The sequence below is a fragment of the Bidens hawaiensis genome, unplaced genomic scaffold, assembly GCF_021521415.1.
Source record: "Bidens hawaiensis isolate Kalapana, Puna unplaced genomic scaffold, B.hawaiensis_p1.1 tig00008706_1, whole genome shotgun sequence".
NCBI lineage: Eukaryota > Viridiplantae > Streptophyta > Magnoliopsida > Asterales > Asteraceae > Bidens > Bidens hawaiensis.
In genome coordinates, this window is record NW_027491628.1 from 324,519 (window position 1) to 343,654 (window position 19,136).

The 19,136-nt window shown below is 37.7% G+C and overlaps 2 protein-coding genes across 2 annotated transcripts; both read left to right on the plus strand.

Annotated features, from left to right (window-relative positions):
• Positions 1-2,632: 2,632 nt before the first annotated feature.
• On the plus strand, positions 2,633-3,067 carry LOC143529801 (uncharacterized). The gene has a single exon (XM_077025510.1). It carries the CDS (start codon positions 2,633-2,635, stop codon positions 3,065-3,067), a length of 435 nt encoding a protein of 144 aa, XP_076881625.1.
• An 11,372-nt stretch (positions 3,068-14,439) lies between these two features.
• Positions 14,440-15,484, plus strand: LOC143529787 (RPM1-interacting protein 4-like; the record flags this gene model as incomplete). The annotated part of the gene is made up of 3 exons (XM_077025497.1): positions 14,440-14,787; positions 15,185-15,367; positions 15,464-15,484. Coding segments are annotated over 3 exons (552 nt in total), but the record flags the coding sequence as incomplete, so codon positions are not given.
• Between the last annotated feature and the right edge of the window lie 3,652 nt (positions 15,485-19,136).

The following is a 19,136-nucleotide window of genomic DNA, read 5'->3' on the forward strand; positions in this document are numbered from 1 at the left end:
TTTGCTATATCTTCTATTTTAGGAAATAATATTTTATTTTTAGTAAGTATTGCACACACCAAATCTGAGCCCTTGCCTTACTTTCAAATATATTTTCCAAATCTTTAAAAATCTCTAAAAATTTTTAAAAATCCTTAAAAATCTTTTAAAAACTTTAGTAGATTTACTTTCTATTTTTGGGAAATTTCTTAAGAATGCCTAAGATTTGTTTTTACTCCCTCTCCTTAGGGCAAGGGGTATGACATGTTCGGTAGTAACTATAAGGGGTATGATAACTGTGAGTCGGGCCTTGGCAAAACGGTTCCGAAAACCCAAGGTAAGACGCTATTCCTTACCTGGAGGATAACCTGACCACAGTATTCAAGCCCCTAGGCCAAAGCTAGACAATATGTCATACCACCAGACCTTAAGTGAAACAAAGGTGACCGATCAACGGTCGCATTCCTTTAATAAAAACTGAATTCACGGTGGTTCGTGGCTAAATTCGAAAACTTTCCAAAATTGTGTTTTAATTATTTTAAATGTTTAGTTGGGTGAAAAATCCATGACAATCCATGGGCACACCAACTATTCATTTCACAACCCGTTTTGATCCGTTATTTGGTCAGAAATATCACTGTCGTGGTTCACAAGATATCCCGACTACTTTCTTTTTGTTCGTTTATTCGATATTTGGTGGGGTCAATTAAAATGCCATGTAACGCTCATGTGCCGACCCACTCCATTGAATTGATAATTCGTTAATTAGTTGGGTCAGTTAAAATGCCATGTAACGTTCATGGGACGACCAACTCAAATTGTTTGTTAATCATTATTTAATTGGGCCAATAAAATGCCATGGAATGCTCATGAGAAGCCCAATTCTCAATATTTAAGTCCCGTTATGTAATTAGGGTCATTTAAACTACCATAGAACACTCATGGGAGGCCCAATTCTCAAAGCTAATTTTATGATTTAGTTGGACCATTCAAATTGCCATGGAAAGCTCATGGGAGGCCAACTCACTTGATTTAATTCGTTATTTATTTTGAGTTTTAAGCTGCCACGGGAAGCCCATGGAAAGCTCAACCCAATAACATTTTACACTTTAAACTTGAAATAAACATTTTAATTAATTAACTGTCTCAAAGTTAATCACATTATTTTATATCGTGACTTGACCTTAAGTCATGACAATCACTAGCACGTATTAGTCGTGTTTACTCATTGCCTTTCATTGACTCGTTTACACAACTTACCCAATTCATATCATATTTCTCGTTTGATCCCCGCAGAATGTCTTCTCAACTTCATCGCCGTAGCAACCGCCGTCCATCAGCTGCTCATGATCGCCGTTTGGCTGCTCGCATCACGAAAGAGTTCACCGCTGCTTTGCTCGAGGTGGTGGCTCAACTACAAAACATCAACTCGAATGGATCTGCTACTTCGGCTGCACCCACCCACAACTACCACTACAAGAATTTCACGAGTGCCAAACCTCCTCTTTACCCTGGCGAGGAGAATGCTACTAAACTACTTCGTTGGTTTGAGAGGATGGAAAACATCTTCATCCATAGTGAGTGTCCGGACGTCAAACGGACTCGTTTTGCCACAAGCATTTTCGAGGAACGTGCCCTTACTTGGTGGACATCATTCAAGGACCTCCAAGGTGTTGATGAAGCATTAGCCATGCCTTGGGAGGAGCTTAAGGAAGCTATGAAGAGAGAGTTTTTTCCCGAGCATGAACTGCAAAGGCTCGAGAAGGAGTTTTGGGAGTTAAAGCAAATTGGTGGCGATAACTCTACCTACTCGAGCCGATTCAAGGAACTAAGTCGAGTGGTACCTCATCTCGTAACCCCGTTGTCCCGCGGTATCCGCAAGTATATCTGTGGACTACCTACTATTTTCCGTGATGCGGTTGTCAGTCAAGACCCTCTCACGATTGAGGAAGCCATAACCCTTGCTGCTTCCTTGACTGATGATCACGTTCGAGATGGTACACTGTCCCGAAAGGACTCCAAGCCTGCTGTTGAAAAGAGTAAAGCCGAATCCTCTACTGATGCCAAAGACGATCCTAAACCTGCCCAAAACAACAACTCTAACCGTTACCACAAGAACAATAACAATGGCCAAAAACGCAAGACTCACCACCAAAACTATGCCATAAATCAACCCAACAATCAAGCACCGAACCAAAATGCACCCAACAAGAAGCCGTATAATGGACCGCACCCCCTGTGCTCAATCTGTAACCGCCATCATCCCGCATCCACCACTTGCCGTCTTTGCACCTCGTGCAACCGTTATGAGCATCTTGCCAACATTTACCATGCACCTCCAGATGCATGAGCCGCTCCTCAACAACCCGCACCGTCTGCTCCCCGAGCTACTAATAACCCCCAAGCTCAAGCCGGTGTTCCAAATACCCGTGCTTGCTACCATTGTGGAGATCCTAGTCATCTCCTCAATATGTGCCTATTGCTAGCCCGTGCCAATCAAGCCCATGTGATGCCTACACCGTATTATGCTCACCAAGCCCAAGTTGTTCCCGCACCGTACTACACTAGCCAAGCCTACCAAGTTCAAACTTACCAACCCCCGATCCATCAAAGCTTTGCACCTCATACCTATGCTCCTCAAGTTCCGCAACTTATGGCTCCGCCGACTGCTACTGCTCAAGTCCCTGCTATTCAAGCCCCTCCGACTAATCAAGCTGCACCAACTCCTCAAGGTTCGACTGGTCGTGCCTTCATGATGAACGTGAATCAAGCCCAAAGCTCAAGTGATGTGGTGAATAGTACGTTCTCTGTTAATAACCATGCCGCTTCCGTGTTATTCGATACTGGTGCCGATAAGAGCTTTATTTCGTTAGAGTTTGCCTACATTATTGATAAGCCTTGGGATAGGTTGTCTAAGCCTTTTACCGTAGAAGTAGCTAATGGGAATTCGATTACTATCGATTCTGTTATTCGGGATTGTGTCATAGTTCTTAATAAAGTCAAGTTCCGTATAGATCTTATTCCAATGCAAATGGGGAGTTTTGATGTCATAGTTGGGATGGATTGGTTAACTTTGAATCATGTTTAGGTTGTTTGTTTCGATAAGTTTCTTCGTATACCTCTTCAAGATGGCCGTATTCTTAAAGTATTCGGTAGTACGCCTGCTTCTAAGCTTAATCTCATGTCGTGCTTTCAAGCTCAACGTTACTTGCGTAAGAAGTATGTTGCCTTTTTGGCACTTGTGGTGGAGAAAGATAAGGAGAAGAAGAAGATTCAAGATATTCCTATTGTGCGTGATTTTCCCGACGTCTTTCCCGATGACGTTGTTGGACTTCCTCCTATTCGTCAAGTCGAGTTTCGCATTGATCTCGTACATGGAGCTAATCCCGTTGCTAAAGCACCATATCGTCTTGCACCGTCTGAAATGCAAGAGCTTTCGAGCCAACTTCAAGAACTCTCCGATAAGGGTATCATTAGCCCGATTTCTTCGCCTTGGGGCGCACCTGTTTTATTTGTGAAGAAGAAGGATGGATCGTTTCGCATGTGCATCGACTACCGTGAACTCAACAAGCTCACCGTCAAGAACCGTTACCCGCTCCTTCGTATCGATGATCTTTTCGATCAACTTCAAGGAGTCGCTTGCTTCTCAAAGATTGATCTTCATTTGGGTTATCATCAACTTGGCGTTAATGAAGATGACATACCCAAGACTGCTTTTCGTACTCGATATGGGCATTACGAATTTTGTGTTATGTCTTTTAGGCTAACTAACGCACCCGCGGTTTTCATGGATCTCATGAACCATGTGTGTAAACCCTACTTGGACAAATTCGTAATTGTTTTCATCGATGACATTTTGATCTACTCGAAATCCGAAAACGATCACAAAGGGCATCTACATGCTATCCTTGACCTCCTACGGAAGGAACAATTGTATGCCAAGTTTTCGAAGTGTGAGTTTTGGCTTAAGGAAGTTCAATTTTTGGGCCACATCGTTAACAACAAAGGTATCCATGTTGATCCCGCAAAAATTGAAGCCGTCAAGAATTGGAAGACACCGACGTCTCCCACCGAAGTTTGTTCTTTTCTTGGTTTGACGGGATATTACTGTCGTTTCATTCGTAACTTCTCAAAGATTGCATTGCCCCTCACCGCTTTTACACATAAGGGTAAACATTACGAGTGGGGGTCAAAGCAAGAGGAAGCGTTTCAAACTTTGAAGGACTTGCTTTGCAATGCTCCTATTCTTGCTCTCCCCGAAGGTAATGAAGATTTCATTGTATTCTGTGATGCTTCTAGTCAAGGTCTCGGTTGTGTTCTCATGCAACGATACAAGGTTATCGCGTATGCTTCGAGACAACTCTAAGGTTCACGAAAAGAATTATACGACGCATGATCTCGAGCTTGGTGCTGTCGTATTCGCCTTGAAGATTTGGAGGCATTATCTCTATGGTACTAAATGCGTAGTATTTACCAATCATAAGAGTCTCCAACACATTTTCAATCAAAAGGAACTCAACATGAGACGTCGTTGGGCCGAGTTGCTTAGTGACTATGATTGCGAGATTCGCTACCATCCCGGTAAGGCAAATGTCGTGGTCTACGCTCTCAGCCGTAAGAAACAAGTCAAATCCGTGTTGCTTACGTGTGTTCTCGTTCAAAATGATCTCAAAGAGCGTGTTTTTAACGCGCAACACGAGTGCGTCACCGAAGGCAATATGTATGACGAGATGTCGTGTGGTGCGAAATTACAATTGGAAACCAAACCCAATGGTTTGCTTTATTTCCTTAATCGCTTATGGATTCCCGATCGTGATGACCTTCGCACATTCATAATGGACGAAGCTCATAAGTCACGATATTCCGTACATCCCGGTGCTGATAAAATGTACGCCGATCTTCGTTCCGTCTTTTGGTGGCCCGGAATGAAGGAAGACATTGCTCTCTACGTTGCAAAATGTCTCACTTGTTCTAAAGTCAACGCCGAGCATCATCGACCTTATGGTCTACTCGAGCAACCTCCCGTTCCCGAATGAAAGTGGGAAGATATTGCTATGGAGTTTATTACTAAACTTCCTTCTACCCGAAAGCAACATGATAGTATTTGGGTAATCATCGATCGTTTGACGAAGTCTTCTCATTTCATTCCCATCAAGGAAACGTATTCGGTTGATCGATTGGCGCATATTTACGTGCAAAGGATTGTTTGCCATCATGGAACTCCATTAACCATTATCTCCGATAGAGATGGTCGTTTCACTTCTCGTTTTTGGAAATCTCTCCAATCCGCTTTGGGAACTCGTTTGGATCTTAGTACTTCTTATCATCCGCAATCTGATGGTCAATCTGAGCGTACGATTCAAACCCTAGAAGATATGCTTCGCTGATGTGTTCTCGATTTTGGTGGCAATTGGGATAATCATCTACCGCATATTGAGTTTTCGTATAACAATAGCTTTCACTCTAGCATTGGCATGGCACCTTTCGAAGCTCTTTATGGCCGCAAATGTCGTTCTCCTATTTGTTGGAATGAAGTTGGTGAATCTCAAATTACTGGTCCGGAGTTAGTTCAAGAAACGACTGATCGTATTGCTCAAATCCGCCAAAATCTACTCGTTGCTCGTAGTCGTCAAAAGATTTATGCGGATAAGCGTAGGAAACCTCTTGAGTTTAATGTTGGTGATCGTGTTCTACTCAAAGTATCTCCATGGAAAGGTGTTGTGAGATTTAGAAAGAAAGGGAAATTATCTCCTCGTTTCATTGGTCATTTTGAAATCATTGAGCGTATTGGTTCTATTGCTTATAGACTTGATCTCCCATCTGAACTCTCAAATATTCATCCGGTATTTCATGTTTCGAATTTGAAGAAGTGTCTTGCTGAGGGTAATTTTCAAATACCTCTCGATGAAGTTCGTATTAAGGAGACCATGCATTTCGTTGAAAGACCCGTTGAGATCATGGATCACAAGGATAAAGTTACTAAGCGTAGTCGTATACCGTTAGTCAAGGTGCGTTAGGAATCGAAGCAAGGAGCTGAGTTTACTTGGGAACGTGAAGATCAAATGAAGGAGAAGTATCCTCACCTATTCGCTACATCTATTCTCTAATTTCGGGACGAAATTCCTAAAAGTAGGGGATACTGTAACATTTCAGGTTTTATCGTATTTGTTTTATCCGTGTTTGAACGTTATTCGGATCCTAATTTCTATTAAGAATTTTTCATTTATGAACTATTAAGTTTCTTTATATTCACATCAAGCCCTTCATGTTTACTCATTGTTTAAATCCTAATTATATCTTAAAAAGTTCATAAAATGGTCAAAATAGAAACATTAGGGACTAAAGTTGTCAACGGCTGAAACTTGACCCACCTGGGCGCCGGAGCGCTGCGCGGTGGTGGTCCAGAAGCTGGTCAGTGCTGCTGCATAGTCAGTTCGCGATAAATCTTAGTTCATTTTCGTTTATTAGCTCGTTTATGGCATAAAATCGGTTATTTTAAGCATGAATCGCGAGAAGTAAGGACCAAGTAAATGTATTATAGTCAAGATACAAGTCCTAATTCATTATTTACTGCCCAAGAACGAGTCTTTATGATTATATTCCTTGATTCTTTCATTAAAACATATTTACTTGCTTAACGGGCCAAAAAGACTAAAATTAGTTCGGTTTATGTTTTTATATATAAACAAGCCTTAAAGCCTGCCACAAATCTTTACACAAACCCTAAACATCATCCTCTCAGCCGTCATACCTGCTGCCCGTCTCAGATTAGCTCGGTTTTTGGTGTTTTTGTTGAAGAACCGCTCATAACCGGTTGACTTTGCTAGTCCAAGGACCGTTGACTCGTTATATCTCGTTGTTCATTCACATTCCGGGTAAGTTGTAAACTGAGTTTTCATTCCTAAACATTCACTAGTCGATAAACTTCAACAATTTCTTAGATTGAAGGATATTGACTGGTCAATTGCTTGAAAACCCGATAAAGGGTAAAATAGTCAATCTGTTTGACTTCTCGTTTTCTCACACTTCTGGTCGGATTCAATGTTCGGTCCATATGACTTTTCTTCTCGTAATTAAATTTTAAGGGTTCTGACCAAAACCCGACTCCCGACTCGAAGTTCGGATTCTGGTCAGACTCGACTCGTTTAAACGTTAAAATTGACATAACTTGAGTTCTACTCATCCGTTTGGATTGATTCCAACGACGTTAGGTTCGTTTCTACTTATACTTTCACACCGTTAAGTTTCAGGTTCTGTTGATTATCTTCGTTCGGCGCGTTAATATGAAGACTTGTTGTTTATTTCTTAATATCATATTAACTCGCTTATTTTAAGGTGAGTTTTGTCATTCCCCCGTTTTCACATATTTTCAAACGTTTTGGAGGCGTATACATACTTAAAGTATTTGTATTATATATATCTTAATCATTAGCAAACGTTGTTTATTATTTTTGTTATTTATTATTAATTTTTTTATCACTTAAAAACATTTTAAGTATACATAAAATTTAAATGTTTATGATTACATCGAAACAGAAGGCAAGCAGGCAACAAGCTGCGCCGCTACCCCTTTTTGACTCAAATATTCCACAATTTTTTCTTCATTTAAGCCGTTAATGACTAATTTCTCAATTGATACTAACATACAATTTTTTCAAATATCTCATCGAGCAAGCCGAAGAGGAATCACTGCAATATCATCGAGTATACCTAAAAAATCATTCGACGTGACCGTGAAAATTTAGTTTAAATGTTTGTACTTTAATTGTTTGGGTTGAATTGCCTTATCTTATTTCTCCGGTTTTCAATTATGCTATATTTTTAATTTTAAATACTTTTAATTGTTTAATTTATTTTAAATTAAAAATAGAAGTTCTAGGGTATTTGTGGGTAGGTGTTGCCTGTAATTTTATAGTTTATGGGTAGAAATAAAGTGACAATGCATGATTAGTCGGTTCATAAATAGTACCCATAAGTGCCCCTTCTCCTCTTAGATTAAGCGGATCATAGCTTGTGAATGATCATAAGAATACTAGGAATCAATAATACCAGCTTGGGGTTGAACAGTTCTAGATCAAGAAAATTTTGGTATGGAAGGCTAATATTAGTTATGCTAAAACAACCGAAGACCAGTTGGTTCAGCGATAACCTCATGACTTTTTTTATGGGGGGTTGTTAGGTGCAGCCTCATCTGAAGCAATTTGTTTCGGGTTGGGTTAAGACGGTTTTCAAATTGTTGGTTTTTTTTTTTCTGGGTGAATGGGGCTGGGTCAGCAAGTTTTATTTTTGAACGAAAATGTGATTAATTTATCATGGTGATCTTGCTATTAAAAGAAATAGCAGAAATGATATAAAAAAAATAAAGTTAATTTAACTCATAAACAAGTTGAAAAGCATAAAGATATAGCTGACAAAAGACGATGGATTGTACATAAATAAAACTAAAGTTACTTTTCGTACCACATATTAGTTAGTTCCTAGTTGGTATTTGATAAAATTTACAACTAGGGGGACTTATTATTAAAAACACCCAGACTACGTGTCTTAGGTTGTGTTAGTTTTTCGTGAGAAGATCTTCAGGATCTCTTATGTCTGCGTCGACCTTTAGCCTTGAAGACTGTTTGTTTTTCTGAAGACATTTCATTAAAAAAACGTCTCCGCGCCCTTTTCTCCTGGAAGACATGGACCAACCTCCTTTCATATCTTCTGAATCTTTTATCTTCTTCCAAACCCTAGCCCATTTCATTCTACCTTCTCCTCCCCTACTATCTCCCCTTCATCTCCTCCCCTCCTCCACCCCGGCGACCTCCACCGCCGCCGCCGCTCCACTGCCGCGCTGCTCCGTCCTCCACCTTCTTTGTCAAGGTAAGCTTCTTGAATATTTATTATGTTTTGGTTTGATTCTTTGTATTAGATTTGTACATTGAAACAATTATTGTTTTCTATCTTAGGATTTACTTATGAATCTTGTTAGATAGATACTTAGGTTTAGGTTTTGTTGTTAATTAATGTTAATTACCACTTGAATATTGATTATGTTTTGGTTTGATTTCTTATATTAGGTTTATGTTTTGTTGTTGAATATTGATTATATTTAGGCTTTGTTGTTGATTAATGTTAATTGACCACTTAATATTGATTATGTTTTGGTTTGATTTCTTATATTAGATTTGTTGTTGTTGAATATTGATTTCTTATATTAGGTTTATGTTTTGTTGTTGAATATTGATTATGTTTAGGTTTGGTTGTTGTGACATTTGAGCCAAAACAAGGTACACCTCAGTACGTATTTACCGATTAAGCAAATAAACGCCTTTTGCGTAACAAACGAACGATTAATCGAACGGGTCGGGTTATGACCCAGATATCTCGGGGGGGCCATCTATAAGTGATATACGATCTATACAAGCTAAAATATTAGAAAAATGGCCTTAGTTTGATAGCAAACAAGTTAAACGAAAATATGCTCGTTTAACTACCCGCTATAGATTTAAACGCGAAAGATAGTTACAAACCAAGCATTGTATCATCCGTTAAGCCGAAAAAGACTTACCAAACACTTATTTGAAATGTTTTAAGCGATCCGTGAAAATATTTTTGATTTTTACAAACATATAGTATGTTTTTATAATTTTACACAAAACTAGCCGAAAAACACTTGTTTTCGCGCTGTTTAACGCACCCGATAAGTTTTTCGCGCCAAAAACCGAACCCGAACTAAATTTGGACCGGGCTTTTCATATTTGGGCTTGAGAAATCAGAATATTGGGCCAAAACAGCCCAAAGGGGGCCCATAAGGAATCCCGGCCGCAGCCCACCCCCACCCCCATTCTTTTTTATAAAACTTATTTTGGAAGCTTTTTTATTCATTTTAGTTGATAAAAATTGAGGTCCAAGCAGCTCTAAACCTGAGTTTCCAGAAAACCTTCAAACCCTAAGGTAAGGAGCTTAAATAAGTAGCTTTTATACTTGTTTAAACTCGTTTAATACCATAAAAACATGTCTTGGTTACTAAAAATCATTCCTAACCGTGTAAAAATCCTAAAAATGATCCATAAACATGTTTTGATCATAAACATGGTAAGGAACCTGTTTTGATAGTTTTTTTGGCCATAAACACGGATTAAAGGGTTGAAACGACGTTTTTACGGTTCAAAAGTTCGTTTTTGTGCACTAGCCGAAACCCTAAGTTAAGGGCTGTTATGTTGATGAAAAATTGCTTGGTTTTTGATATAGGACTTGTACCTAGATTTCTTAGAAGCACAAGAACCTGAAAACTTGATTAAAAAGTCGGAAACGAGCCAAACCCGCTAAGGTAATGCCGAAACACTCGCTTACGGGCTGTTTAGGTTAAGGTTGTGATGTGCATATTATTAGGCCTTTAAATCTTTCAGGGACATCAGGGACCATGTCAATGAGTCCCTGTTCAAATTTGGTAATTTTTCGACCATCCGAGAATATTTGGCGAATTTATTACCGAATTGGGACGTTTAATTGGGAAAAATAGCTAAAGTACTTCAAAAATTATGAAAATTTTCTGGGAACTCATATTTGATGTATTTTGATCATATATGAATTTTCGGATCATTTGGAGAATTTTAAAGGTGTTTTGTTTATTTGCGTTCGTGTGAATTTTTATAGCCTCGAGCCGGGGGTCTCACTGGAAGCAGCCTCTCTATTCCTACGGGGTAGAGGTAAGGCTGTCTACATCTTACCCTCCTCAGACCCTACGATAGCTCTGCTATTGGTGGGATATACTGAGTACGATGATGATGATGATGATGATGATGATGATGAATTTTTATAGCCGATTTTGGGCCGAAAAGAATATCGCACGGGCTTTTTACATTCTGTAATTGATACAGGTTGATTTGGGACATTATTTGAGCATTCATGAATTTTTGTGGGATTTTTGGAAATTGTTTGGGGTAAACGGATGATTTTCATGTGAAATATAGCTGATAAAATGAATTTTTATAAATTAATAAATCAGTAAATAATTCCAAAAATATTTTTATAAAAGTCTACATATTTTAATTGATAAGTGGTTAAATTTTCATAATTTAATGATTAACGGTTAATTAATTATACTAATTTGAATATTAAACAAATTCAGTTTTTATAAAAACCAGCAAGTTTGCGACTAGCGAATCTGCGGGAATATCAAAACACCAAGAGTGATAAAAATCATATTTTTGGACTAATTAAGTGAAAATGAACTTTTCTATGAGAAACCTGGACAATCTGGGTGGATTGTGCGCGTTTCTTCTCAAATCAAACTGAATAAACGGAAACGGGCCCCGTGGCTAATCCGGGACCCTAATAGGTGATCCTTCTTTATAAATTAATCATTTTGTTAACCAATACATTTACCCAAGCTTATTTTCCTATAACTGTTTTCTGAACGCGTAAACGAGCAACTTGGCCCAGCTGGGAAAACGGGAATCTGAGCCAAGTTCGGTTTTAAGTATTAGACATTGAACAACATCACAACCTAAGCCTATTGCCACTTTCTGGGCGTTCCAGCTACACCCAGATTAGTTATACAGCCCAGTTTAGTATTGAGATTATAATAATATTAAAATATTAATATTATTATAATATTGATTATAGGAACTACTGATAGCGGACCGAACAAACCACGAGCTGATACAGTACTGATTATCTACTAAACCGTGAGTTTCGTGACCCCACTTTTAAACTGTTTTACAAACTTTTTGGGTGAAAAGCATGTTTGCTTATATCTATATACTTATCTGAAACATGTAATGATGTGAATTATCTAAGTGCTAACACACGAAAGTCCCCACGATCACAGTGATTAACTTTGAGCCGGTGGCTTGTGAATAGTACTATTGGTTTGACAAACCCAGGCGGGGCCAGCACGGTTGCTGAGACATTATCCCGTTTGCACATGTCCATATTTTTACGAACCAGCTATGTAGTGTTAGACATAGCTACCGGGGCATGATGTGGGCGGAAAGTGGCCACAGTGGTTGATTGAGCGTGGGAAATGGAGGCACGCAGCACGAACAGTCCAGGCTTCACTGTAGCTTAGCATAATTACATCACATACATCATTTACATACATACATACTTATTTCATGATTACAAGTGTTGACTTGTGAATACTCATTACTGATTTCTTGAAACTCGTGAAACTCACCAACTCTAGTAGTTGACCCGTTTTAAACTGCTTTTCAGGTGTACCTAAATCGGAATGATTTGGTGATCTGTTACTTGCTCAAGGTGTGTGGTTGATGCTATGTGAATAAAGGCAAGGGTGTTAGTAGTAAGAACGTATAGTTAATGAACCAGTTTTGTTTGTATCGCCTAGACTGTAAAACAATAATAGAACAATGAATTGTAATATATTGTAAATTAGTTTGTAATGTTTCTTTATAAACAATGTGTTGATACCAGAGGTGTCTGTTACATTCCCGTTTTACGCTTCCGCATTGTGCTAGTCGGGGTGTGACAGTTGTTGATTAATAGAAATGGGAGAGAAACAACAATGGTCAAATGAGCATCTAAAATGCTTATTAGAAACTTCCATTGAAGAGGTAAACAAGGTAGGTAGAAAATGATTGAGTTTGCAAAAAGATTCATGGAACAACTTAGGACGTGTTCTTAAGGAAAAGTTTGGGTTGGAGTTGAATAAAAAACAAATGAAAAATGCCTATGATAATCTTAAAGCCAAATACATAGATGGGTGTATTTAAAAAACAAAACTGGCAACCTTTACAATGCTCAAACGAACACGTTCAACTTAACAAATGAGAAATGGGAGGAATTTACAATGCTCATATATTTTATTTTTTTAATATGTAGTTATAAACAAAAACTTATGCCATTTTTTACTTTGGGTTTAGGGACATCCGAAGGCTGCATCATTAAAAGAAACCCCATTGCCATTTCCAGATCTTTGTGCACGATTATTTGATGGTAATACTGCCACTGGGAATCGCAAGTGGACCTTAACCCAACACATCAGTGGTTGGTTCCACCTCTTCTTGTTGTTATCGGGTCCAACAACTTATGATTATGGACAACGTTTTTGTTGACACTGAAGATGATGATGCTGGCACTATTCCTGACCCGACTCCTAACCCTACTGGTGAACCTACTCATGAGCCTACATCTGAGCCTACCCCCGAGCCTAATCCAAATAAAAAGGCCAAAACCTAAAAGTCATCATCTGTCATTATTGATGATTTAGCAGTTGATATGCAAAAGGCCTTACAATATTTGGTTAAAGGTAAAGATGGGCGTACCGTTTGTGAATGTAAGGAGAAGTTAAGCTTGCTTGGGTTAGAAGAGTCGGACCCTCTATTTTTAGCCGCTTTTCGTATATTTGGAATGTTGGAATTGAGAGAGGTATGGATGGAATTGCCAAATACTCCTGAAGTGTTAAAAGGGTGGGTCAAGATGACGGGTATAGGTTTAGGAATATTAAAGTAGTGAAAAACTTGGTATTTAAAAAAAAAGTTTGCAATCCAAAAAAAGTTACGGTGTAGCTTGTTGCTTGTTTGCATTTTGTCTTGACGTAAACACTACTGCATCTTCTTCTAATTCTTTTTTTTTTTTAATTATTGGACTTTTTAATTTTCATATTAAATATTGACAGCAAAAAGTAATTTTCGTAGGCTTGGACAAGAATAATAAAGATGAAAGTGGCATACTGCAAAAGAGAATCAGAGTATTTTTATTTTTTTAGATGTAGTTTTCTTAAATGAATCATCCTAAGTATTAAATTAAAGAGACAAATAAATAATGTAAAGAGTTGGTACTTAGTTTTCTATAACCACGTCATGAATAATATTTTTTTTCTAAATTATCCAAATCCATGAACCTTTATACAACTTTATATTTATTTGTGTTAAATACCAAGAAACACTTAAAATTACGTATCCCATCATGTAACCTAATTGTTACACATACTATCAAATATAAGAAAACTTAAAACAAATAACTATATAAACGCGAGATTTCAACAACTAAACTGAAATCAACCAGAGTCGCTAAATTTGGAGAAAACGATCAATGCCGAAACCATGACTCTATGGAAGGGAACTTTGGTCCGAAAGTCATCAATATTATTTATTGTTAACATCTAAAGCATTTTGATTATATATTACTGACAATTTTGCAAGCATTGTATTTGTAGTCATCAAAATATTGTCCCCAAGCACACTTAAGTATTGGATTTTTCCATTGCAGGCCTGAAATTAAACATAAAACTTCCAAAGGCCCCACACGCTAAAGCAAAAGCTAGTGTCCGATACTCATTCATCTCATCATCTCCTTTCTCATTTTTGTTTCAAATTCAAAGAGATCGATTTCTCTTTAGATTTTGGTCACAAAGTAATTAACATGTCGGTAAGTTCATTACTTCTTAATTCTATCCCACTTTACGTTATAACATAACATTTCGTTTATTTGATTGATTATTTGTTACATCAACAGCAACGATCACATATCCCGAAGTTTGGGAGTTGGGATGCTGATAATGTCCCCTACACGGCTTACTTTGAAAATGCTCGCAAAGATAAGGGCAGTGGTGTGATGTTAAACCCCAATGATCCGGAACAGAATCCGGAAGCTTTTATGAAATATGGAGGGAATGATGATGCCATCACTTCCGATGAGAAGAATATGAATAGTGATCACGGGTTAAACTTAAAGAAACAACAAAGTTATAAGCCGGATCCACGAAAGAGTAACAACTCAAGAGAAAGAACGAGCAATTTTTCTCCACCAACACCGAATAAGCCAAAATATGGATATAAACCAGCCGATGATGTTGTTGTAAGTATAATGATGATCCTCATCCTCGTACAAGTTTATGGTATTTTGGATCCTTATATAAAATTCAAATTAAACTTTAAAAAATATATCAAAAAACATTTTTCTATGTTTCTATAAATTTGTCAATTTGTTTGTTTTATATTTCATATCTAAACTCATACGAGAAATAATAAAAAGAACTAGTTAAGCAAAAGATTACTCAAACTAGTCAAAAAGTCACTTAAATATTAATATGTTTAACCAGTTACTATTGCAATACTCTATTTTATTATATTATTTATCGCGTTAATTACTTGTATACTCTAAAAAGCAAACGTTTATATATAGCAACTTACCTGTTTTTTACTCGTTACCCAACTTGACACGTGACTTTATTTTATTTTATTTTTGATTAAAGTCACATAGATCAGCATCCGTGCCAATGTTTGGGGCATGGGATGAAAAGGACCCGAAATCCGCGGATGGTTTTACAGTCATCTTTCAGAAAGTTAAAGAGGAAAAACATATTGCAGCGACCAACTTCCCACCAATCCCTCAACAACCTACGTATACACCTAAAAAGGATACCAAAAGAGTTAAGGTATGATTACCATCAAAATTTGTTGTTTTAAAGAAAACGGGGTCAAATCAAATTGTATTTTTAGATCTTATAAATGATATTGTATTGATTGTGCAGAAATGGTGTTGCTTGTTTTAAGAATATTATACATGTGAAGGATTGTGGGTCGACCTCAAGAATGTATGGATGGATAATCTTGTCGCTAGGTTTATCTTTTATGTTTTGTACTCAACCTTCTTATATTCCAACCAAATTTACAATGGATTATAATTTTTTAATTTCTATGTTGAAAACAATCGGTAATATTCATGTATGGATGGGGTTATGAAGACACACATGAGTCCATTTGATTGGGTTACAGGCTTGGAAATGACTTTGGCGCACGCTTAAAGGGGATCTATGTATGGATTTACTTTTAGGCTTCTCTAGGGCCAGGCTCCATATAAAGTGGAACTCAATCGACATAATCCAATATCTATTTCCGAATAAAATGGCACTTTATTATTGTATTAATGTTTGATTTTCTAACTCAATAGGAGTGTATACGAAGTAGTGGAGATAACGATCGTGATGTGACGAAAAAGGCTTTAAGGGTATGATTGTTTGGGGATAACTGAATGGAGGGGAAATGAAATGATAGAAGGAATGTAATGGACAAGGAAATAAAATGGGACATTTCTATTCATTTATCTTGTTAGCTTAATATGTGAGAATGAAATAAATTATTACTTTATGTTGTTTGGTATCCATAAAATAAATACATAGGAATGAAATATATATATATGTGTGTGTGTGTGTGAAAAATACACCAATCTCAAAATAGTTAAAATTTGCAATGGTGACGGTGGTGATAGCTTATATGAAGACAATGGCGGTGGGGGTGGCGGTGGTAGCATTGGTGGTCAGGTGGCGGCGGTAATGATAGGGTGGCGGCGACGGTGACGGTCAGGCGGTGGTGGTCAGGCGATGACAGTGGTGGTAAGGCGGTGGTGATGGCAACGATAGGGTGGCAGCTGTAACATCTCGGATTTTTCGAACTTATATTCATATACACATAACCCGATCCGGGAACATTTTTGGATCCTTATTATTTACAAAATTTAACGATTTTAAGTATTTAAGACTAGTATTCTCATATTATACCCTTTATATTTTCCTAAGCTGTCCATTTCTTGTTTTAACTATAAAATATTCAATAACTGGCCTTTTATGAAACTACAAGGACCTAAAGTGTCAAAAAAATGAAATTCCACTTTTTCACTGGAACGCCGCGCGATGGGCACCACCCTAGGTGGCCGCGTACCTCCACCACACACCTGATCAGTTTGTTGATTGTTTATTTCGTTTCCTAGTTTGTTTTTGGCCCGAAATTGCTTATTTTAGGACATAATCGAGTGTTTTAAGCCCCAAGAACACTAACATAGCTTAGATACATGTCCATACACATTACCCCTTCTTCAAGAATGAATTATAATGTTGATTTGATCATTAAAGGCCTATTCGGTTTCTTAAACGAGTAAATAACCATAAATGGTTCGTTTTAGTGTTTCCTATATAAACAATCCTTATATCATCTGCCATAATCATCCCCAAACCCTAATTCATCATCCCTCAACCGTCACCTATCATATACCCTTGGTTTCTCTTCCGGTTTTGCCATATTACTCAAGAAACAAGTGTTCGTGTTTGACTTTCAAGTATTCTCAACCTTTGACTTAATCTCTTGATCGATCCTTTTATTTTCCGGATAAGTTGTAAACTGTAAAATCATTCATATATATTCACTAGTCAATAACCTTCAATCAATTTCGGTGGTTGAAGGGTGTTGACTGGTCAATTCGTTTAAAACTCATTGAAGGGCAAAACAGTCAACAAGTTTGACTTTACGTTTTCTCATACTTCTGATCGGAGTCAACGTTCGGTCCAGAAGACTTTTATTCTCGTAACAAAATTTTAAGGCTACTGACCAAAAGCCCGACTTCCGAATCGCTGTTCGGATTCTTGTCAGTACCGACTCGCTTAAACGTTTAATTTAACATAACCAGAGTTCTAAACATCCGTTTGGAATGATTCCAACGGCAACAAGTTCCTTTTTACTCATAACTAGTGATTTCCCCATGCGTTGCACGGTAAAATCAGTCGTTAAAATCCGGATGTTGCAATGACGAATCAACGCGAATTCAGTCAATAGTAGCTACGTTTATTATGGTATTAAAATTAAAACAAACTGGAAACGAAAAAATAAAAACAAAAATTGAGGTAGGCCAATGGGGTGGCATTGGTTGGTCCCGGACGACAGCAGCGAGTCAAAACGAATTTATTCAGTATTAGATACGTTCGTTATGGTACTGAAACTAAAACAAAATTAAAACAAAAAATTAAAATTAAAATTGAGGTGAGCCAATGGAGTGACGTCGGTCGCCAATAGGGTGACATTGGTCGGTCCCAAACGCTGAATCAATGACTCTACGACACTCGTTTAACATATTATAATTTTTTTATTAACATATTTTAAACAATTTTATTCGGTCGGTAAACCTGGGCGTTGGTAAAACCCGATCGTTGCAACGATGAGTCGGCTCTTATTTGGACGTTCTGGCGGTGATTCGGTAAAACCGAGGTGCTGGTAAAATCCGAGCATTCCGGCAGTAGGTCAACGTGAATTTCGTCGATTTAATTTACATTTGTGACGGTATCGGAACTAAAAAAAAGTTGGGTAAAACCCGGGCGTGGGTAAACCCGAGCGTTGTCGGTACTGGACGTTGCGTGCCGAGTCGGTAAAACTCGAGCATTGTCAGTCCCGGACGTTGTGGCAGTGAGTCGACACAAATTCAGTAAAACAAAATACAAAACGCTCGTTATGAATCAAGAAAAAAAATAAAAGCAAAAAAACATTTAACCAATAAAACAAAAAAAATAAAAAAAAATGAACCGTTAAGGTGGTGCCACTTGGCCAAATCAGGCCCATTACGGACCAATGGGGTAGTCTTAGTTGGTGAAACGCAGACGTTGGTTAACCCAATCTTTGTCGGTCCCGAGCATCGAGGCGAGCGACTTCAGTTAGTTGTCATTAACGAAAAAATTATAAAAATTGACGTAGACTAATGGGGTGGGCTCGGTCGGTGAAACTTAGACGTTGGTAAAACCTGAGCGTTGTCAGTCCTAAACGTCGACACGACGAGTTTACGCCAGTTCGGTCGTTCTCTATTACCCAGGTTACGGTGTAATAACTAAAGAAAACAAAAAATAAATAAATAAATAAATTAGTGTGGCCCAATAAGGGGCTGCCACCTAGCCCAGTAGCGTGTTTGTGGCGCCAACCATGGTTTTTACTTTATATATAGATAATATGTGTGCGAGTTAAAAAATAAATAAAATTACAAAACATGCGTAATAAAGTAATAATTGTTAATTCATGAAATATTAAAAAATCATTAAAAACATGATAACTCGAAATATAAATTAAAAAGTAAAAAACTAAAAAGTTTCATCCATTTTTCTCATTCCATAAAAAAAACCCGTTTTGACCCGTTTCAATCTTTTTCTTTTTTTAGTTTGACCAATTACATATATTTTATTACAACTTATTCAACCCAATGAGTCACATTTACCACCCCTAACTTTATGTGGCCAAATGAGGTGGATCTAAAAGTAAGGTTAGAGGTGTAAGTTTGCGTAATAAAGCCAATTTAACTATGAAAAGATTCATAACTATACAACAATAATAGTAATTAAGTAACTAAAGTAGTTTGTTAAAAACTGAAAGGTCTCAAGTTTGAATACAATTCTA